This window comes from Engraulis encrasicolus, chromosome 12, assembly GCF_034702125.1.
Source record: "Engraulis encrasicolus isolate BLACKSEA-1 chromosome 12, IST_EnEncr_1.0, whole genome shotgun sequence".
Taxonomy (NCBI): Eukaryota; Metazoa; Chordata; class Actinopteri; order Clupeiformes; family Engraulidae; genus Engraulis; species Engraulis encrasicolus.
In genome coordinates, this window is record NC_085868.1 from 18,986,560 (window position 1) to 19,010,861 (window position 24,302).

The 24,302-nt window shown below is 43.9% G+C and overlaps 1 protein-coding gene across 1 annotated transcript in view; it reads left to right on the top strand.

The window, feature by feature from the left end:
- LOC134459383 (low-density lipoprotein receptor-related protein 1B-like) overlaps positions 1 to 24,302 on the top strand; it is a 628,069-nt gene that overhangs the window by 539,762 nt on the left and 64,005 nt on the right. Inside the window, exons 81-84 of the mRNA XM_063211727.1 lie at positions 5,394 to 5,510; positions 9,034 to 9,207; positions 13,848 to 13,973; positions 21,238 to 21,402. Coding sequence (XP_063067797.1) covers positions 5,394 to 5,510; positions 9,034 to 9,207; positions 13,848 to 13,973; positions 21,238 to 21,402 — 582 coding nt within the window. The remainder of the gene's footprint in view (positions 1 to 5,393; positions 5,511 to 9,033; positions 9,208 to 13,847; positions 13,974 to 21,237; positions 21,403 to 24,302) is intronic.

The following is a 24,302-nucleotide window of genomic DNA, read 5'->3' on the forward strand; positions in this document are numbered from 1 at the left end:
TCATATTTTTGGTTAATTCTGTGGATAATTATCTATTGTTGAAGCTCCAGCGGTACATAAATTGTGACTTTAGACCCTTAAGAAGCCAATGGCAAGGGTGGATTTTAGATTTTTCTCTCAGAGTTCTTCAGTCAATCAATTATGTTTTGCTACCACAAGATGTATTAGTTTTGTAGTCCTTTGGTGTGACAGCCATAAAATACATTTTGACAATAGTGTATATTTTTCATATTTTTTTCTTATGTAGATGTATGAAAATGCATCTTACTAAAGGTGAAATTGTATTTCAGTTGTCAACGACATGGCTTTAAATTAACTCAAAAGCTCAAAAGTCCTATGGTGTGATGGTAAAAGTCCTATGGTGTGATGGTAAAAGTCCTATGGTGTGACACTTTGGAGTATCACACCAAAGGACAAACAGGTCACACCAATGGACTAGATATTTGAGAAATAGCTTTTAAAACAACTGGTAGTACATATTTTGTTTTGTTTTGTTGTTTGACTAGATAAATATTGTGTATTCAAATTACTTATTCCTTTATTGGGCTTTGGAATTTATACTTTGATGCATTGTTCATGAATATTTGCTGTTGATTTTAGATACTGTCAAATGATATAAAATGTCATTAACGGTGCTTTGAAACCATAAAATATAACGGTAACAGTGAAGGAAAGATCAGTGAGAGAGTATATAGAGGAGTATAGATTAATAAAGTATGCTGTGTAGAGCTCAATATACAGCATAAATGTGCTGTCCAGCTTGAGATACCAAACAGGCACTGGCCACTACACACTACAGGTTCAATGGTGTGACAGTCATAGCATACCTACAAAAGTGTGATGGTCATGCCAAGGTCACACTTCAGTATGAGTCTTATGAGCTCTGCAGGTTACATTTAATGACCGCATGGCTGTCATTAAGAGTTACGATAGGCTGATAATCGACGATTCAAAGACTTATAAGTGTAAAGTGTAGGTCCATATTGACTAAAACATTATATTATGATCAAAAGACAAAATAATCACGTTGATATATTTGTTTCTGGCTCAGTTTTAAATTTCTGTCCTTTAGCGTGACATGAATGTCCTACGGTGTGACATGTTTTAAACGCTCAAATATTTGTTTGAGCTAAACAATATGTTTGATAAACACTGAATATTGCATTAGGGAAGAACAAATTATTGTCCCTGAAAAGTTAGTATAAATCTGGACAATTTTGAACATTTAAAAGAAAGATATCCCTGTTTTTCCTCGAAGGTTTATAATAATCTCACATCTAATGAGGAAAAAAATACTTAAATGGTAATTTCTCATTAAATTAAGACTTTAAAAAATTGCAATAAATATGAAGAGTGAAACAATGTTCATATAACTCCATCAAGCCATTTCTACATTACTTAATATATTTATTTCTTAACGTCACACCAAAGGACATATTTTCGGCAAATTGCTTTATCAACGTAAATAAATAATCAATGAATAGACCAGCATTGTGACCACTTGGATTTTTTGAAAGATTAATTGCTGCACTACGTAGACATATACTTTTTTCCCTCATAAACAATGTTTTGTGAAAAAAATGTTTTTTGCTGCCTATCCGTCATCTACCCACGTACAGCTGTCTGTATCGGTGTGAGAAGTCTTTTTTTTCTTCCTGGTTTGTTTTTGGTCTTCCTAGTCTTCAACCATAGAGATATTAGATAGTGAGGAGGAGGCATTGAGAAGGGCATAGAAGCACTTCCCTAACCCCTTAAAGGGGCTCTAGGTTGGATTACGTAAAAGTTTAATTAATCACTGTCCAGAGTCAGCCAATGCTTATTTTAGTAATTTGTAAGTTAACGCAACCACTTCCAAGGTCCGCTGTCAAAAAACACCAAAAGTAACTTTTGACAGAGCGACCAGAACGAGTGTCGTGGGAAACACTTCTTATACGAAAATTCGCATTACATACCGTATTCAGAATTGTATCAACTGTTGGTATTTCCAAGACAAAAAAAATTCTCACAGCGAGTTTATTTAAACACCATTTTTTCATGACTGTGTAGATTTTGAGACAGGCATGCCACAGGCATCGCACAAACGTCATCATCCTACATTGTGCCCCTTTAACAGGAGATTATATCCAAGTGCATTACCCTCACAAATGTCTGTTAGTGTTCATAGCGATATGCCGTGCTATTACAACTTATTGCTTGATGAACATGCAATGAAACTGATCTTGCTGCGTACAGTTATTTGCATGCGATTCCTTCGTTAGCTGTTAAGTGATACAATAACTTTTTTTTACACTTCTTTCTCATTCATTAGACATACAGACAGACAGAGGAGGTATAAAAAAGCAAACAAGAAATCAGAGAGCGTCAGGGTTGTCACCTTTTTTCCTTGGTGCTTACGTGTGTAGGGACTCTCAAACTTGTTCAAGGTAGATGAACTTTGGCATTGAACCCAAATATAAAATAGAAAAATTGCCATCTTCAATGTCTCAAAGTGTTGCAGCATAGAAGAAGGCTATAAGGGCCAAAACATGTATGCGGCATTGTAGCCAAAAAAAAGGACATCAAAATTGTTACCTTGAGTGCCCATGGTTTCCTCAACCCTGAACAAGATGGAGAAGGTATTGAAAAGGGGAAGGGTATGTAGGCACACTGCCAACACTTATCAAAAGGTTAAAGTCCAGTGCATTACACACGCACATGGCTGATAATATCCGTAGTGATGTGTAGCATTGTTTTGTGTCGTTATTTTGTGTCAGTTTGTTCTGATTGAACAGAGCGTAATGAAACCGATTTTTGTCATGCACGTTTGATCACCTCGTTTGTAATCATACTTAGGCCAATAGGCAGGCCCGTCGACTGGGGGGTATGTTGTCCCGGGCCCAGGGAGGTAGGAGGCCCAGAATTGGGACCCCATTACATTGTATGCATTGGGTTGAGGGCCCTTTCAGGTGGATTTTTCCTGCGCCCAGCAAAAGCTGTCAGCGGCCCTGCCTTGTTTAGGAGACAGTATTGCAAGAACGCAACCCCATTCTGGAGGAGGAGGTTTAGGAGGTCCCTCCTGTGGAGACATACTGCCAAGCCTTTGCAGATGGTTAAATCACAGTACATTACCCAAACATATGGGTGCAGAGTGCACAGTTTCATTTCCTTTTCATTGAGTGAATTCCAATTGAACACGCTGCAACAAAGCTTGAATGTTAGGATACAGTTTTACAATAGCACAACACTTTCAATATTGCACTCTGCTCCTGTTCTCTGGAGTGTTTGGATGTTAAGGATAAGAAGAAGGAGGTGAAAAAAAGGGCACTGAGGCACCCTGCCAGCCTCTTACAGAAGGTTAAAGCCCAGTGCATTACAGATGCATATAGCTGCTAATGTTCATAGTGATGTGTCACATGGCGTCATGTTGCTTGGAGTACCGGCAGATTAAGTAAAGTGTAATGAAATTGATTTTTTTGAGCATTGAAAGCCATGCAGTTTGGCATCTATGTATGTACTGCTATGATGTAGGCCTATAGAATATACTACATAGTGTATATAGAATGTATAAAATAGCATAGTATACAGTATAATGTATAAAATAGCCTACTATAGTCATGCAGTGAGGAATCCTACATGCTATGCATGTAGAATACATATACAATATGGCCTTCTCTGATACGTCACATAGCCAATAATAAACCACCTACCAAAGTGGCTAGTGACACTGAGCGAGATGGTTACCAGTAGCCACAGTCAAATTGTACCCATTTTTTCTGGTTGGCAGGTGCCAGCGTTAGGCCCTGGTTAGCATGCAGTATTACAAGAACACAACCACCTTCTAGTTTCCAATCCTCCATTCTGTGGAGTTCTTGGATGGGGTGAATGAGGAGGGGAAGGAGGAGGAGGTGTGTAAAGGGCCCACTGCCAAGGCTTATCAGAAGGTTATGGCCCAGTCAGGGCCGGTTCTAAGCAATTTAGTGCCCTAGGCGAGCACCAATCTTTCCTTTTTGTGGAATTTTACATTGGCATCTGTAAACATGGTGTCATACATCTGATCGAGCACGGCTGACCTAGTACCATGTACTAGTACTCAGTGCCCGTTAAATATTAAGTTTAATTTTGCTTAATATTGTAATTTTGCGGGCCTTGGTGCCCCCCAGGACAATTGGCTCCCTAGGCAACTGCCTAGTCTGCCTAGCGCCAGCCCTGGGCCCAGTGCATTAGTGACGTGTCACATGCTGTGTTCAGTATGGCGAGACTGAACAACATGTAATGAAGTTGATTTTGAGGAACATTGAAAGTCTTGTGGTCAGGATACAGCATTACAACCACAGTACATACAGTAGAGTAGCCACTCTCTGGTGTCAAATCTCCTTCTCTGTGGAGTGTTCTGATGGGGAGGATGAAGAGGAGGGGGAAGAGGAGGAGGAGGAGGAAGAGGTATCGAGAAGGCAATTGAGGCACACTGCCAAGGCGTAGCAGAAGGTTAAAGCCCAGTGCATTACCCACACATATGGCCGGTAATGGCCTGCTTCAGAGACCGCAGTGGACGATCTAATATGACCGCCATCAGTGTGTGTGTGCGTGTGTGTGTGTGTGTGCATGCCTGCGTGTTTGAAGTCAACCACAGTCATATCATATAACGAGCCTAAGCACTCTCCAAGAAGACATACAAAAATGCTTGTTAGCAGATCACAATAATCATATCATGCTGTTGGCATCCTCTCAGGATTGGGGAGGTTAATGGGGATTTTCCCAGAGTCCTTTGCAAACAGTGTGTCAGTATGTATGCAGAGCAGCGGACAGCTGTGGCTGGGCCCAGGACAAAGTCCAATACATACAATACAATGAGGACCTAATTTTGGGCCCCCTCTCTCTCTTTGACTATTTTTGGTCCAAACTTTGCTATTCAGAGCCAAAGAATGGACACGTACTGTATAAAACCTTGAGTATTAATTTTGCACCTTCAGAATAGATTGATATTGAGGATACAATGTCAGAAAATAATTTATTTGTTAATTATTCAATACATAACCTGGTGTCAGAGTGTTTTAATGTGCCAGGGTATCTTTCTCTCTCACTGTCTGTCAGTCAAGATGTAACTCTCTCTTCGCTTGCGCTTGTTCGTGCGTGCGTGCGTGCGTGCGTGCGTGAGTAAGTGCGCGTGTGTGTTTGTGTGCGTGTGCGTGTGCATGTATGTATAGACTGAGTGTGCATGCGTGAGTGTGTGTGTGTGTGTGTGTGTGTGTGTGTGTGTGTGTGTGTGTGTGTGTGTGTGTGTGTGTGTGTGTGTGTGTGTGTGTGTGTGTGTGTGTGTGTGTGTGTGTGTGTGTGTGTGTGTGTGTGCGTGTGCTGTATTTTCATCTTATAACCCCTACCTCTCTGCCTGCCTCTCCTCTGTCTCTCCTCTGCAGGTCTGGCTATCGACTACTTCAACCAGCGGCTCTACTGGGCCGACGCTGAGCTGTCAGTCATCGGCAGCATTCGCTTCGACGGTTCCGACGTGGTCGTAGCCGCCAGCAGCCGGCACGGTGAGTCCTATCCGCCCCCTCAACCCCTCACTGCGTCTGAGGTACAGTAGCAGTAGCAGTAACAGATGTACCCTAATCCTGACATTTCCCTCAACGCTCCATCAACGCTTCAGCAACATTTCCTCAACTCTTCGCCAGCAGCCGGTACACTGAGTTGTATCCACCATCACCCCCACCCCCATCGCCTCTGTTAAACTGTAGCCAATATGAACCCCTCACCCTTGTCCTAACATTTCTCCCAACACTCCCTCAACGCTTCAACAACGTTCCATGTTTTCCCCAGTTCGACACACACCACCTAGACAGGGGCTTTAACACCCCTCTAACTCCGCCCAGGGTGCCACCTGGATAGCAGCATACCAGGGAGTTAGGGAAGATCCAGGGTGTCTTGTGGGAGTGGGTTGGTAGCATTTTTAAAAATGTGGATCAGGACAGATCTTTGCAGTGTCCTAAAGTTCATTACACATGCAGCAGCAGAGAGAGCGGTGTACTTCAGTGTATCACCGCCCGGTGTACTACCGTGTTACCATGTGTACTTGTATTCAACATGAATAGAAATGAGGATTAAATAGGAGGGTGGAAAGGAAAGCCAGCAGCATGACATAGCGTGTCGTACCCCCAGAAGACGGACACGTCGCGTGTGAATGGCGGCGAAATTGCATTTCAGTGTCCGGTGTACTACCAGGGGTATCAGCACATTTTCAGCTCTATGTACAATCAGCTCCAATAGACAACCCCCCCCACACCCAGCCATATATCTTCATAAATCTGACTATGTGTGGGCCTCCTATATGCATGGGGCCCTGGTGACTCAGTCACACTTTGACCTCAGTCACACCTGAACAACACCCCTGTGTATTTCTATTCAACATGAATAGAAATGTGGATTAAATTAGATAGGCGGGTGGAAACGAAAGCCAGCATGACTTAGCGTGTCGTAGCCTAGTACTCCCAGAAGATGGACGTGACGCGTGTGAATAGCGATGAGGCGAAATTGAATAGGAGAATAAAAATCCACCGTGACATGGCCTGACCTGGCCCAGCGTGCTGCAGCATCATGATTTACACAGACTGTCAAGCACGCACGCACACATACACACACACACGCACACACACACACACACACACACACACACACACACACACACACACACACACACACACACACACACACACACACGTGCAAGTACATAGACACACACACACACACACACACACACACACACACACACACACACACGTGCAAGCAAACACACACACACACACACACACAAACTCAATATCTCTCTCACTCTATCTCTCTCTCTTTCTCTCGCTCTCTCTCGCTCTCTCTTTCTCTCGTTCTCACATACACATGCACATACACACACACACACTTACACACACATACACACACACACATACACACACACACAAACTCAATATCTTTGTCTCCTCTCTCACTCTATCTCTCTCTCTTGCTCTCGCTCTCTCTCTCTCTCTCTCTCTCTCTCTTTCTCTCTGTCTCACATACACATGCACATACACACACATACACACACACACATACACACACACACACGCACACGCACACGCACACGCACACACACACACTCTACTAGGAGGAAAAGCCAGCATGTCATGCCACGCTGTGTCTCGGCCCCGTGATTTACACAGTCTGTCAGGGGTGCTCCCCATGCGGCCCAGTGCTTTTGGAGCAGCCTTTGGTCTTCCTGGACACCACTGTCAAAAGGAAACAGCACCTGGCTGAGCTGAGCTGCGTGTGTGTGTGTGTGTGTGTGTGTGTGTGTGTGTGTGTGTGTGTGTGTGTGTGTGTGTGTGTGTGTGTGTGTGTGTGTGTGTGTGTGTGTGTGTGTGTGTGTGTGTGTGTGTGTGTGTGTGTGTTCGCGTGCCAAACGGCAATAGCAACACCACCTTGCTTGTGGTGTGTGTGTGTGTGTGGTAGGTGGTGTGTGTGTGTGTGTGTTTGTGTGTGTGAATGGCAAAAGCACCTCACCGACTGTGTGTGTGGTGTGTATTGGTGTGTCTGCTATGCGTGTCAAAAGGCAACATATAACCTGGCCCTGTAGTTCCCCGGCTGGCTGGTTGGCAGTCGCGGCACGGCACACAGGGCAAAGCTAAGCCTCCAGCTGCTGCTGCTGCTGTCTGTGTCGATACTGTACAGTATGTGGTTCCCAAACTGGGGGTCGCGGAGGTACTGAAGGAGGGTTGCGGACAAAAGGGACTTGTATTCACTTGTATGGTTAATAGATGTATTCACTGTCTGGTGGATTGCTAGCAATATTAGCAGATAAACTATTAGGTAAATCTAGCAATATGAATGGACAATTTAATAGTATTTTGTGTCCATTAATATTGCTAGATTTTCCATTAATAGTTTGTCCGCTAATACTGCTAGGAATCCATTGCTAGGCTAAGACTATGGTGGGGCATGGGGGGGTCGTGAAAATATTCACAAGTCCAAAAAGGGGGGTCCCCGCTGGACAAGTTTGGGAGTATGTATGTGCTTTGGATTGATTTTGGCCATAATTTATCAGGTGGAAAGCACAGAGGCATCCCGGAGAGGCTGTCAGCATCACGCTGCATTTGTGGAGAACCGATGGCGTGCTTTAGACACGAGCCTGGAGATGGAGGGAGGGAGTGGGGGAGTGAGGGAGGGAGTGTGGAAGGAGGGAGGGAGAGGGGCATAGAGAGAGAGAGGGGGGAGAAATAAAGATGGATAGAGAGAGTGGGCGGAAAAGCTAGGTACAGTGGATGAGCAAGAGAGGGGATGAAACAAAGAAGGGAAGAAAGATTGAGAGTCAGATGAATAAAGAGATAGAGAGATGGAGTAGAAGAGGGAAAACGACAGAGCAAGATGAGGGAATGTAAGGGGAGATAAATATATTGTGACTGAAGAGAGGAGAGAGAGAGAGAGAGAGAGAGAGAGAGCGAGAGAGAGAGAGAGGAGAGAGAGAGAGAGAGAGAGAGAGAGAGAGCGCTTGAAATAAGTCAGAAATAGGAAAGGACACAGAATTTTGAGGATTTGTCACAGCAAAGCCAGGTCCGGCTAGAGTAGTGTAGTGTAGTGTGGTGCCGGCTGTCCATGTCATGCCATTACTCCGCATCACCGTATCTGTCTACTCTTGGCAGGTTGAGGACATTCGACATGCCAACACAGGACAGCCAGTGGAAGGTTTTGTGTAGTGTGTGTGTGTGTGTGTGTGTGTGTGTGTGTGTGTGTGTGTGTGTGTGTGTGTGTGTGTGTGTGTGTGTGTGTGTGTGTGTGTGTGTGTGTGTGTGTGTGTGTGTGTGTGTGTGTGTGCATGCATGTGTGTGCGCGCATCTGGCTGCAGCTTTGTGTCCTTCTTGGAAAGGTCTGTGTGCAGGCGTGTGGACGTGCGTGCGTGTGTGCTTCCATGTGTGCGTGTATGTGTGCCTGCGCGCGTGCGTGCATGTGTTTTTTGAATCCTTTTTCGACTCCTCATTGCTGCTACAAACTTGTAATACTGTTTTCTTCTCCCTCGGCCTCGTTGTGTTTCAGGCATTTCCCAACCGTTCCACATTGACCTGTTTGAGGATTACATCTATGGGACCGGCGTGAAGCACGACGTGTTCCGCGTGCACAAGTACGGCCGGCAGCCCGCGGAACGCCTGCACCTGGGCATGGAGAGGCCCTCCACCGTGCTAGTGTTCCACCGCTTCAAGCAGCAGGATGGTAAACAAACAAAAACTCATTCTGTTGCATTACCTTGTTTTGGGCTTACAGTACAAAGCTCTTTGCTGTGTTTAGAATGTTTTGAGTCTTTTCAAGCCATATGTCCAGTCCTATTTTACGGACATATGGACATATACGAGATATACTGTACATGCATAGCAGTCATGGGTAAGCGGTAAGGGCCTCAGATTGGTAAACAAGAACTCATTCTGTTGCGTGACGTTGTTGTGGGCCTACAGTACCTGTATGTGTGTGTTTTGTAATGTGTACGGTGCTACTGCAAAACCATTGGCCAAGCTGGGACAAATCAAAGCCAATGCTAGTTAAGTGGAAGCTACATTGTAAGGCAAGTCAAGGCAAGTTTATTTGTATAGCGCATTTCATACACAAGTGCAACTCAATGTTCTTCACAAAAAAAAACCTGTATTGTGTCTCTCAAAAAAAATGTATTACACTTAAAACGTAAGCTGTCTACCAGACTGTGAAACTGTCTATTTTAGTTATTTATCTACCTCTCTACCTTTCTAGATGCAGTATACCTATCTATCTATCTATCTATCTATCTATCTATCTATCTATCTATCTATCTATCTATCTATCTATCTATCTATCTATCTATCTATCTGTCTATCTGTCTATCTGTCTGTCTGTCTGCCTGTCTGTCTGTCTGTCTGTCTGTTTGTCCATATATCTATCTGTCTGTCACGGGCCTCCCACTCTGCACAGGCAGATATCCACAAGCAGAAGTAGTAGTTTGAACCCTGCACTTCCAAAAAAACATATGACCTGGGAGCAGGACAACCAAAAAAAGTTTGCTTTCAACCAGGATTTTTTTGCTCCCACTTTTTTTTTTTTTTGCTCAACATTTTGGATAAACACCCTTCTGCAGACGTCACGTGGTATACTACTTTTTAAAAGTGGGGACAAAAAAAATCCTAGTTGAAGTGGACTTTTTTCATCTCTATCGAGACGGACACACGCATCCACAACAAATGAACAAACACATCCCAAAAAATTGCTTCTCTCCAGTCGAGTGTCATTACTCTGTCTTTTGTCCTCCTCATCAAAACAAAAACAGCAGGAAGCAAATAATCAGCAGCACCTCTTAATACCCCCTCTTTCCTCTTCTGTTCTTTGTTCATTGCCCGTATTGACGTATTCATTGGTGTCTTAGACTTAAGATTCTCTTTCTTTCTCACAGCCTGGTTTGGTCTGTTCAATGGTACTTCATGAACGAGGCGGATACACCCCGTAGTGTCCATTGCATAGCCTTTAGGCTAAGATTACACACATCAAAAATGTGCAGTAGCATATAATTTTGTTCATTTGCATCATTATTTCATTATTCATTTATTTTCTTCATTGTGGTCTGCTTTGTTTGGCTCAATGAGACATCCTTAAGGAGGCAGAAACACCCTGTAGTATCAACCAAAGAGTCTTTATGCTAAGATTAGTCACTTCATGAAAGTAATAAGTATGACTATTTCAGTCGTAGTGATGATCCAGGGAGTTAAGATGCACTTTGACAAAGCATCAAATGTGGTCCTGTGCTTCATGAGACAAAGCTCTGTGCTGTGTTTAGAAGGTTTTGGATCTTTTCAAGCCATGTGTCCAGTCATATTTTACGGACATCAGGCCTAGCAGCAGGCATCAGCTGGCCTCAATGTACAATGGGTGTCCTCGGGGATCACTATACACTCTGTAACACGTGCTGGCCCAGACACGCTCTGACACGCATGCATGCACACATACGCATACATGCGCGCACACAAGCACACACATCAATAGATCCCTCAAAGTATGCTTGCTTGTGTCTTTGCGTATATTCGCGCGCGCGTGTGTGTGTGTGTGCGTGCATGCGTGCGTGTGTGTGCGTGGTTCAACTTTGGCACAGCATGAACAAAAGAAGCCAAGGCTGTGATAAACCCTCCCAGTCCCATCCCACACAGTTGGCCCTAGCCCGCTTCTCTCTCTCTCGCTCTCTCTCCCTCTCTCTCTCTCCCCCTCTTTCTTGTCACTTTTATTTGATTTTCTTTTCTTGTCTTTTTTTTTCTTCAAGCTTGTTTCCAATTTCACTGTGTGTGTGTGTGTGTGTGTGTGTGTGTGTGTGTGTGTGTGTGTGTGTGTGTGTGTGTGTGTGTGTGTGTGTGTGTGTGTGTGTGTGTGTGTGTGTGTGTGTGTGTGTGCATATGTGTGTGTGTCTGCATGCGTGTGTGCATGAGTCACTCTGTCTGCTTTTTTTGTCTGTTCTCTCCTTCTCTGGTGACCTACAGAGAGTTGTCTTTGTTTATCGACATGCTTGGCTGGGGTGGTGGCGGTGGTTGCGGTGAGCTAGCTATTGCAGAGGGGATCTTTAGCGCTTGGCTAAGCTCGTGCTAATGGCCCCTGTTGCGCCATTCCCAAACGCTTCATTAGCCCTGAACCCAGCTAGCTAGCGACGGCGCTGTGCAAGGGGTGGTGTTAGCCAGACACATAGAAGCATGGGGGCTTTACCGTCACAGATGAGATGAGAGAGAGAGAGAGAGAGAGAGAGAGAGAGAGAGAGAGAGAGAGAGAGAGAGAGAGAGAGAGAGAGAGAGAGAGAGAGAGAGAGAGAGAGAGAGAGAGAGAGAGAGAGAGAGAGAGATGAGCATGGTTTTGATTGAATCTAGCCTCAAAGCCCTGTTGTTTTGTTTTCCTCCCACCCCCCTTCCATCCCCGATGTCTCTTTCTTTATTTCTCTCTCGCTCTCGCTCTCTCTCTCTCTCTCTCTCTCTCTCTCTCTCTCGCTCTCGTTCTCTCTCTAAAATGTTATCCCCCTTTAACTGTTATACAGTAAGGCTCAGAGGAGACATTGAAAGCTCAGCGCTCTCCTAACAGCGATGTTCTTAACTGTCCTCACAGCTCTGCAACTGCCCTCTCATCTGATGGGGGTGGGCATGTTGTGGGGAGTAGCGAAGACAAAACAAACAATAATGCTGACCTAGGGGGTATTTGCTATTCATTATTTAACATTCAGCCTCTTGACTCAATAGCGCCTCTCATTGTTCAGTTACAGTACTACAGTGGCAAATGCATACCCTCCAACCTAAACAAAAGTAGGCCTTATAAGAATTTAGTTTGTGTTTTCTGTCTCTTTGAGGATGTGTTTTACAGATTTTACAGATTTTAAATTATGTTACCTATGATACCTATGCTCTTGCTCAGGAACAACCTTACATTGTCTTGGTGCTTCACATATTACACATGATACTCTTAAAGTTAGTGATTTTATATTTGATGCAACCAGGGTTCACGTTAGCCTCCTGTGGCCGGACATTGGCCGTTTTGCATCATGAATGACCGGCAAAATAAAATGTGACCGGCCAAAATGTCCGACAAAAAGTGACTGAAATTAATCAGTAAATAATATTAGCTCATTTTAAATACTGAATGTTACACAAAACACCAGTGTTATGAAACTGAACAAAGCCGAAAATAGTTATGAATACCCTATGTAAATGAACGTGTCATAGTCTAAACAGCACGCAATAGTGTTGCTTGCGCTCTCGTCCCCCACGGCGTTCTCCTCAATCAAGTTGCTTTCCCAGGCCTATCACTTCACTCACGCTGGGCACACAAAGGGCATTGCGCTTGCAAAACCGTTTCAAGCCCAGTTGCGAAGTCAAGCCTGGGACCCAATGCGATGGCATGCGCAGCATCGCAGCATCGAATCACTTTCACTTTTACCTCTGCTGAAGTCCCAGTAAAAGTGCATGCAGGGCTTTATCACTGTTTTCATCACTGGCCAAAATGACTATGTATCTCACACGCCCTTATATAGAGCGTCGTACGGACCGTGTCAATTCCTTGAGAGTGCAGGACCACAACGCAATACAGTTCAAATTTCTGTAGCGTTGTTACCTTTACTGCACAACCTTTACAGTCATCACATCGTTACCCAATTTGAGTAGGGAAATCCTCTTCGGGTTTGCTGATAAAACACAATTGTTTTCAGTCGATAACTTGGCTATATATGCCTATGCGCACAGCACGTTGGCTGGCTGCTTTTTTTCTTTCAGTTCATTCGAACTCTCGGGTATGTGAAAGAGAGCGCGCGTTTGCTCCCCGTGCATACAAGCAGCTGGCTCTTTAACACCAGCCAACTGGCCCAATGCTAGTGAAATTTAAGTTTTGCTGGTAGAAAAGACTAATTTACTAGCCACTTTGACCCATTAGGGAGTGTGTGTTTGGCTATATGAGGGAAGGTCCGTTAGATATTCTAAATGTCCGGTATTCTGCAATGCAGCCGGCCACTTGTCCGGCCAGTAAGAATTCTAGCGTGAACACTGGATGCAACTCTTTCTACTCCACGTTCACAGTGTGAATAGTGGTATATGAAATGTACATATGAATGTGCTGTATAGCCTGTCTGATCTGATTTCCTATATCTTGTGTGTGTGTGTGTGTGCGTGTGTGCGCGTGCGCACGTGTGTGCGTGCTTGTGCAAATGGGAATGCACTGTGTGTGTGCGTATGTGTGTGTGTGCGTGCGTGTGTGTGTGTGCGCGTGCGTGTGTGCGCGTGCGTGTGTGTGTGTTTGTATGTGCGTGTGTGTGTCTGTGTGTGTGTGTGTGTGTGTGTGTGTGTGTGCGCGTGTGTGTGTGTCTGTGTCTTCACTAGTGTTAAACCCATGTGCCAAGATGAGCTGTGACTTCATGTGCCTGCTGAGCCCCAGTGGCGCCTCCTGTATCTGTCCTGAGGGGAAGACCCTCCTCAACAGAACCTGCATCGACACCAACACAGCAGGTACAGAACCACCTCACAACACCTACAGTACACCTACATGTACACCTATATAGCCTAAATACAACACCTATATACAGTACAACACCAATATATACACTAGTGGTGCCTTCTGTATCCTGCTCAACAGGACCTGCATTGACACCAACACAGCAGGTACAAAACCACCTCACAACACCTACAGATTAACCCATTTCAGCCTAACGCTGGGGACACGTAGATGCGAATTTGGCCAAGCGAAGGTTAAGGCAAGCGAACAGGAGCAAAGCGAAGCGAATTGAAATTATTTGACGAAGCTTAATATTATGCAAATGAGGACAGAATTTTACCTGCGGCGGTCAATCGAATCAACAACATAAATGTTTCATACCATTTGATTTGCCCTGGCGACCTGATGACGGTCGAGCTGTCAGAATGGAACACTGAATTTCGCCTCTCTTCGCCTCACTTGTTTCGCCTGCTATGGGTCCCTAGCGTAAGGCACCTGCAAAAAGCGCCTGCTGAATGCCCAAGTCCTATTTTCTTTCATCTTTCTTTGTTTCTTCCCATCCTTCATTCCTTCCTTCCTCTCTTGCTTCCTTCCATCCTCGCTTCATTTTCCTCCTTCTCTCCTATGCTTCCTCCCTCCCTTTCTTCCTTTCCTAGCTTCCTTCCTCTCTCCCACCCTTCCTTCTGTTTTCCCATTCCTCTTCTCGTCTCACCTACAGTATATTCCTTCTCATCTTCCTCCATCCCTCCACTCCTACCTTACCTGTTCCACTCCACTCTCAACTCTTCAGTTTGCAGTTCCATTTTTAACATGAGTCTTGTTCAATTCCTCCTTTTCATTCTTTCCTCTTTTTTGTCTCCTTTCTTCTTTACCTCTTTTTTTATTGTCTCTCCTTCCCTCCCTTGCTTCCTCGCTCCCTTTCTTCCTTTCCTACCTTCTCTCCTCTCTACCCCTCTTCCTTCTGTTTTCTCATTCCTCTTCTCGTCTCACCTCCATTCCTTCTCATCTTCCTCCATCCCTCTATTCCTACCTTACCTGTTCCACTGTGAACTGTGTGGCTAGGGGCAGAGCTATAGGGGGACAAGCAGGGCATTTGCCCTGGAGCACGGGGCCCTAATGTATTGGTGCTGGGGGCCTTATTGTGACCATGGAGGGGCCCATATAGGTGGTTTGCCCTGGGGCCCTGTGTGCAATACTTCCGCAACTGTGTGTCGCTACTGTATGTGGGTAGTTGAGATAGGCAGCAAAAAACTTTTTTTCACAAAACATTGTTTATGAGGCGGGAAAGTATGTCTACGTAGTGCAGCAATTAATCTCTCAAAAAATCCGTTGGTGTGACGTTTCAGGAATTATAATTTGTTCTTTCCTAATGCAATATTCAGTGTTTATCAAACATATTGTTAAACTCAAACAAATATTTGAGCGTGTAAAAATTGTCACACCGTAGGACATTCATGTTACACTTAAGGACAGAAATGCAAAACTGAGCCAGAAACAAATGTATCAACACAGGGTGTATGCAGGGTTTTAAAAAGTATTAAAAGGTGATAAATTAAAAAGTCAAAATTTAATGGCATTAAAAGTCGTAAATTTGCTCAAAAAGTATTATTTTTTGAAAAACAAGGTATTATATTTTTTAGTTACACCATTTTGATTAAAAAATCTTTGTTTATTCACTGTTTATCACAGTTTTTCAAAACACCAGTGATTCGCGCAACAGTAGCCACCTGACCTAGTTCATAGCAGACTTTTAAACAGCACTCTGGAATCGCACTGCTTTTTGCAAAACACGAAAGTGTAATGTAATGTTTACAAGGTAGAAATTACAAAAAATGTCTTGTTAATACTGGAATCGGAATGTCGTGATGGTTGTAAAAAAAATCTAAAGGTAGTGAAAAAGGGTATTAAATGGTAGTAAATTTGACTTCAAGATTGCTGTATATACCCTGCAACATGATTCTTTTGTCTTTTGATCATAATGTAATGTTTTAGTCAACATGGACCTACACTTAATGCTTATAAGTCTTTAAGTCATGGATTATCAGTCTATCCTAACACTTTGACAGCCATTCGGTCCTTAAATTTAACCTGCAGAGCTGGTTCTCATACTGAAGTGTGACCTTGGCATGACCATCACACCTCACCCTCTTTGTAGGTATGATATGACTGTCACACCATTGAACCTGTAGTGTGTAGTGGTCAGTGCCTGTTTGGTATCTCAAGCTGGACAGCACAATGCACAATGCAGGTTTTTTCATTTATGCTATATTGAGCTCTCCACAGCATACTTTATACGTCTATACTTCTCTATACTCTCTCAGTCATCTTTCCTTCACTGTTACCGTTATATTCTATGGTTTCAAAGCACCATTAATGACATTTTATATCATTTGACAGTATCTAAAATCAACAGCAAATATTCATCAACAATGCATCAAAGTATAAATTCCAATGGCCAATAAAGGAATAAGTAATTTCAATACACAATATTTATCTAAACAACCAAACAAAACAAATGTACAACCAGTTGTTTTAAAAGCTATTTCTCAGATATCTAGTCCTTTGGTGTGACCTGTTTGTCCTTTGGTGTGATACTCCAAAGTGTCACACCATAGGACTTTTACCATCACACCACATGACTTTTTATGTCAGTTTCGTCCACTTCTGATGCTATTAGCCATTCCCGTAATATGGCTGGTTTAGACAGTGGCAGTCGGTGAAAACGGTCGGGGTTCCAGCTTTTCATTTTACGGCCGCAGCCGGTCCGGTGTAAGAACCGCGGACCATGTTTAGCCTACCTAGCCACCTGATTGAGTAGCCTGCATCCGGGTCAGAGAGTTGCAACAGTGAGACACCTCTGAAAACACTGGCCAGTGAAAGACTGTGTGGTCCGATGATCTTCTCTGTGCCTCGGTTTGATTGACGAGACCTTTGTGATGAAGTGTGTAGCGTTTTTGAGGTTGTTTATAGCGGGGAAACATCAGAAAATAATATTTACAAATTGGCCCCGCCGTGATGCATTGGCTGCGTTTTTCGCCAAAAAGCTTAAAATAAGCTAACTCCATAACGGCGCGGCATTGCCCGGAATGGCTCATCATTAGATACATTATGTGGCATGGGAAATCGATGGTGAAACTTTCATTTTACGCCGGAACTATCCTTTAAGGGGCTAAAGTCACAATTTATGTACAGCTGGAGCTTCAACAATAGATAATTATCCACAGCATTACCCAAAAATATGTCACACCACAGGACATTGTTTTCTGTGACAAAGTTTCATAAATACGGTCTACGAAAAATAGGCAAATAATTAAGCATTGCCACTTGCTAAAATAGACACCTTGAAAAACATGCCAGGGTTGCTTAGACAAATGACTGAGCTTTGATTATTTATTTTAAAATGTTTTAATATGGAGAACCAGGCTTGTGACAGTCACACCATAGGACAAATGTGACATTTGACTCAAAATTAAGTATACTTACTTTTTCACAACATAGACGCTAGTTTAATCATTTAAAACATTGACAATTTTGAAAGCATGAATTTACTTCATTTTAAGAGCCTGTAACAGCAAAATTCACATGTCACGTCAGCTACCCATTTGTCCTTCTGCTGACTTTGGGTAAAACCAGAGCCATCTAATATCAGAGTTACGCCACTCCCATAGACCTCTATGGACCAATCTTTCCACAGCAATGGCGGCTCTCATGGAGCCTCACGGAGCGTTAACATGGAAATCCCCATTGACTTTAGTTCTATTAGAAGTTACTTAGTTCCAGGAGGTGGCGGTAGAACACAGAAAATGTGGTAAAGGTAATGTAATTTGTTTGTACTTAATCTTTGTTTGGTATGTGATGGTTCTGTGTTAGTTTCCAACGAACAGAAGTTTACTATTAAGAAACATTTTAATCTACGCGAATCACATCACCAACCGACTTCCTGGTCCCCGGTTTGCGCAACTCTGTTATTAGATGGCTCTGGGTAAAACTATCTCTCTATCTCTCTCTCTGTCTCTCTCGCTCTCTTTTCTCATCTCTCCTTTCACATCTCTCCTTTCACAACTCTTTCCTTTCGTCCTCTCCAACCTTACGTGTTCTAAGCTTAGCTGTTGCTCCATGTCTTTTCGCTGACACTGGCTGACACTATCACCACTTCAGGCTGTACTTCCGAATTTTATCACTTTTCTTTTTCTTTCTCTTCTTCTGTTCACTTTTTTACGCTTTTCTCTTTTCGTTTAAAAGTCATCCCCATCCCCTGTTCCACTGTGTCCTCCCCTGCCAAGCTCTGCTCCGATGCATTTGACTGAAATGTTTGCACAGCCCTTTTCCTATACTTGCCTCTGACACACACACACACACACACACACACACACACACACATACGACACACACGGCACACACACACACACACACACATTCCGATCTCCGCCATCTCCAGAGTTAGTTTCATCGGAGTGTGACAGGGATGGTGGTGGCAGTGTGTGCCCTAAAATATATTCCTTCCCCTTCCTGCGGCTGCTGCATTTTATTTCTGTGTGTGTGTGTGTGTGTGTGCGTGTGTGCGTGCGTGCGTGTGTGCGTGCGTGCGTGCGTGCGTGCGTGCGTGCGTGCGTGTTTGTAGGTGTGGGTGTTGGTGGGTGTCTGGGTGTGTGTGTGTGTGTCTTTGTGTGTGTGCGCGCGCAACTTTGACACTGTGGTTATTTCCCCAAACAGTTATTGCCCTACTAGTCGGATTGGGAAAGAATTGGCTCCTCTGAAAACGACTTTTCCCGTAACAAAACTACACTGTCACCCAGTACACAATGCTGTGCCACAGGAAAAGCAGTTTTTTGTTTATCGTGGGTTGTCCTATTAAACGCTGTGTCATTATGAGGTGGCAAAACGATTTGGTAACACGTGTCATAAGCACAACTCCGGTGACACTAGGTGGCACCATGTGTCACTTCAGGTGACACTGTGCATTTTTGGCTATGAAAACCATGCCATTGCAGTTGTATACTATGAATCCTGCTTTCAGCCATTATTTATATTCACCCTTTCACGCAAAGCCTCTATTGACCCAGGCGGCAACTGTGGGCCCGCCCATGAAATTGCTTGTTTTTCCCCACGTTTGCTCCACCCACTGTATGTAGTGGCTAATCAATATGCCAAATGACTGGCAATGATTGGCACCACAAGACCACGGGTGGAGCATTCAGAGGGAAAAACAATATGCAGTTTCATGGGTGGGCCAGAGGAGCCGACTGGGTCAATCATGAGATTGTTGTCATCAAAATGATAATAAACACGTCTTGAAAAGGCTCACAGTACTGCTATGATGTAGTTTAAGTTTTTGGTATCAAAATGATAATAACCACATCTTGAAAAGGCTCACAGTACTGCTATGATGTAGTTTAAGTTTTTTCTAGCCAATTGTGAGTCAATTTGCCGGTAACCCCATCTGCAAAAAAACAGAGCATAATGGGGTGCTTTTAGTCGTTAATAAACGTGTGTGAGAATAATACAACATTCAATTAGCCTAAATAAATTAAATAACACTTGAAATGAAACATCTCACAATCCCACAGATGAAGTTAGAGGAGACTAGCACTAGTCCAATATAGTCTACCCTACTGCTGGGGACTATACTAGCCTGATTATCATAGACTTTCAAATCTCTTATAGACATGGTCTGACCAAGAGCATAACAAATAACATTTCCCAAACGGCATGGTTGACCAGACTACTGGAACTGGAAGTTGAGGAGTTCCTGATTTTTCTGGAGCTCAGAAATTATATTTTGTATTACTCCGGGCCTGACTACAAGCTACACTGAAGGTGTTGTGTCACTAGGAGGGCATAGTCTGGCTAGGACTATGCAACAGTAGAGTAGATGCAAACACTGTGCTGTACATATCTATTGCAGTTGTGCAGAATGTAGGAAACTGTAACGTCACAGTTGATTGCAAAGATACTAACACAAACGTGTGCATGTACACACACACAAACACACATATAAACACACACACACACACACACACACACACACACACACACACACACACACACACACACACACACACACACACACACACACACACACACACACACACACACACACACACACACACACACACACACACACACACGGCACTGCAAAACCACAGAGCCGGTCTTCCAACCTTGTACAGGTGAGTTTCTGTTGAAATGGTGTAGACTGTACAAGACTGTAGAGTTTCAGCTGATATGTTTCAGTGGATATAACACACACACAGAGACATGCACACACACACACACACACACACACACACGAACACACACACACACACACACTAAAAGAGAGTGAGATACATCTTCACTGACCGACACACACACATGCCCTGACATATTGAAACACTCTGACACACGTGCATGTGCACGCACGAACACACGCAAACACACACTGATGTACCGTCACAGAAAGACACACACATATATTCACTGAGACACAAATGGATTCAGAATGACACTCTCACACACACACACAGATTCAGAATAACATGCACACGCACACACACACACTCATACTTACACTCACACTCTCACAGGCAGAGAGAGAGAGAGAGAGAGAGAGAGAGAGAGAGAGAGAGAGAGCAGCGTAGCTCAGGTGTGCTGGAGGTCATTCATCTGCCAAACAGACCAGTAAGGCTCCTGTCATGGATGCCACAGCTGTTACGCTCCTCAGCACTCAACATATGTTCACACTCACACACCTTTCTCTGTGTGTGTGTGTGTGTGTGTGTGTGTGTGTGTGTGTGTGTGTGTGTGTGTGTGTGTGTGTGTGTGTGTGTGTGTGTGTGTGTGTGTGTGTGTGTGTGTGTGTGTGTGTGTGTGTGTGTGTGTGTGTGTGTGTGTGTGTGTTATATCCACTGCAGTCAGCTGAAACTCTGCAGTCTTGTACAGTCTCCACTACGGCAACAGAAACTTACCTGTACAAGGATGGAAAACCAGCTCAGTGGTTTTGCAGTAGAGTGGAGTGGATGTGTCTGTGTAAGTGTGTCTGACTGACTGACTGATTGACTGACTGACACTGTTTTTGCCTCTCTCTGTGTGTGTGTGTGTGTGTGTGCGCGCGCGTGCATATCTCTGTCTCAGTGATCTGTCCAGTACAGTATGTATGTGGTGTGTGTGTGTGTGCATATGTCTGTGTCAGTGATCTGTCTGTCCGTCCGTCTGAGAGTGTGTGTGCCTATGTGTGTACAGTATGCGTGTGTGTGTGTGTTTGCATTTACATGTATTCATCCTGTCCCGATCCTACAGGAGAGCTGTGCCGTCCGGCTTGTGAGAACGGGGGCCGCTGTGTGACCAATGAGAAGGGAGAGTCCCGCTGCTACTGCTGGCCCAGCTTCTCTGGGGAGCGGTGCGAAGTCAACCACTGCAAGGACTACTGCCACCACGGAGGAATCTGCACTGGCTCACCACTAGGTAGGTACACATGCTTCTGTGTGTGTGTGTGTGTGTGTGTGTGTGTGTGTGTGTGTGTGTGTGTGTGTGTGTGTGTGTGTGTGTGTGTGTGTGTGTGTGTGTGTGTGTGTTTGACTATATGTGTGTTTGTGTGCGTGTGCGTGAGTGTGTGTGTGAGAGAGAGAGAGAGAGAGAGAGAGAGAGAGAGAGAGAGAGAGAGAGAGAGAGAGAGAGAGAGAGAGAGAGAGAGAGAGAGAGAGAGAGAGAGAGAGAGAGAGAGAGAGAGAAATGTGAAGTCAACAACTACAATGGAGGCACCAGTTCAAGGAAGTTTAGTGCTTTTGTGTTCCTAGGTGTGTATGGAGAAGGGTGACAAAAGTGGAAAGTCAACCACTGCTAGATAAGTCAAGTCAAGTAAAGTGTATTGTATTGTCAAAAATCTATAGGTTTTGGCAAAGGACGCGCTCAACTTCTTGGGAAAACGAAAGTCTTTGGGTGCGAGATAAAAAGTATCAACTTAAGGAAGAAAATCTATGTAACAGAGTTAGCACAGAAGTTTGAAATGGTGTTTGATGCATCGTGGGCTATGTCAGTGTGTGTGATGTGTGTGAGTGAGAAGAGCTTTAGGTACTCACTCTGACTTTTGCTGCTAAGTTGAACTACTATTAAGTAGTTCCGAAAAATAAAGTAAAGAAAAGTAAGCAGTGTGCGGTGTCTTTTGAATTTTGTTAATTGATGCACCTTCTCCTGCCTCCAGGGCCGGTTATAAGCATAGGCCGGCTAGGCGGTCGCCTAGAGCGCAATGTGAAGAAGGAGCGCCGAAATGGCGCTCTCCGATGCGTAATTTTGCGATATGGAGGTTTTTTTATGAAGTCGCAATCAACAAAGCGTGGAGAAAGCGCTCCTCACGGCAAAGCGCCCCTCAGCCAATAGTAATATCGCTTTCAACTGTCTCTGGGAAGTCTGTGAACCAATAAACAGACAGTCCTGAGAAAGGGGGCGGGACGAGTGACAGCGTGCGATCTATTTTGAATTTGGAGACTCATTCGAGAGACAGAGGGCAAGCGCGAACAGCAATACTGCTCTGCTGGGTGGAGAATTGTTATGTTCTCATTAAACCAGTCATTGCATGATGCAGGAGTTGCAGAGGGTGTTTTGGAAGTATGTGGTTTAATCAGCAACCGTTTGTGGTAATGTAAAGCCTAATAGTTATGAGGCTACTGTTTGGAATTAGAGGGAAAAAGAGCTTTGCTTTTGATCTGAGAAATCGCTAGTTAGCATGCTAACATTAGCCAAGTATGCCAAGCAATGAAATCCAGTAAAGTAGCTGTTAGTAGCCTACTCACTAACAGCCACCTGACATCATAATACTTGCTTAGGTTGACCAGCAATGTAAAGTAAGACTGGTGCCATGTTTAAAACAAGTTTAGCTGCCATATCTCCTTCCATCCACTTGAATGAATTACCTGCTTGTTGTAAGCTTAAAAAAAAACATTGTTTCCAGACCAGAATTACATAGGCCTATAGGCCTACATTAATCATGTAAGAGAACCATGCACAGCATGTTTTCATGCTGAGTGATGTAGTATTGCAGACAAGTGAGGCTATTTACTATATTTTGTATATTATGAAATTCAAAAGCGTGACAGCTTTTCTCCCTTTCTCTCACCCTGTCCCTCCGGTTCAAACACATAGATAGCCCCCTTCTCATTCTCCTACTCACAAATGCACCACTATTTCCAGTACAGAAATGAAATTGGTTTGGAATCATAGACAGCACAAATGTGTAGCTTATTAAAATTGTTATGCTGCCATGCTTTGTGATGCTGTAGGTAGTGTAGATAGGCTATCAATGCAGACCTCCTTGGTAGGCCTATTGTCTACACATGCATTTGACATGCAAATGTACTGTACCACTCTCCTGGCATTTCAATTCCATTTTACAATTCAAACACATTGATAACCTCCCTGTGTAGTGAAGGTACTTTCATGCGACTCAATCTGATGTGTTGGTCGGCTGTCCAAAAGAACCAGAAATCCATTTGATGCAAAACAATTATTGTTCTTGATGCTATTTAGTTAAGCTTACTACCGGTATTACTCTTGTGTTCTGTAAGGTATAAAAAAAGGGGGGGCGGGGCGCCAGAACTCAAACTCGCCTAGGGCGCCAAATAAGCCAGAACCGGCCCTGCCTGCCTCACACCTGCACCTGCATTACTGAGGGCTTGTGCACAAGGACTCTCTTGAACTTTACCAATAAGTAGTATCGGCTCAGTAATAATATACTGTGTTAGCATATTTTTGTACTTCATACCACAGTGAGTCTAGTCAGTAACTCAGTTCGTTACGCTAGCAGCTAAGTATGTAATGCATCTCGCAGTCATTTAATTAATGCACGCAAAAAAGTGTACTTTAGTAATTCAGGTCAGTTACTCGGTTAGTGTACTTATTAACTCATTGGCTGCCTTGGCCGTCGAATGACGTCATTTCAAATAGTGACGCCCCCTACCTTCGACGTCGTTCGCCGACAATTGCGTTTTTTTACAGCCAGGCCTCGAGGACGGTCTGACCTATCTTCTGTATGAATTTCAAGCCTCTAGGCATTTTCTAACTGTTCCTGTAGGTGGCAGAAGTGTCCTTAGGAACAGTCAAGGCAGGGCTTTAGCTCAGAGCAAGATGAAATGTCAAGACAAAAACACCCCTTTTTTACTATTATAATATAATCTCAAAAGTAGCATAGCAAAATCATTTTTGAAAGTAAAGCACCTGTGACAGTAGTCTACTTTCTTGCCCTCTGATTTTAACACAGGTAGGCTACTGATTTTAGTGTCAGAGCCTTACCAAAAAAAACCCTTCCTCTCATGACCAAAATACAATCCCCTGTTGCTATCTAGCTAGAAGGCATTGTAGCTAACTTGCCC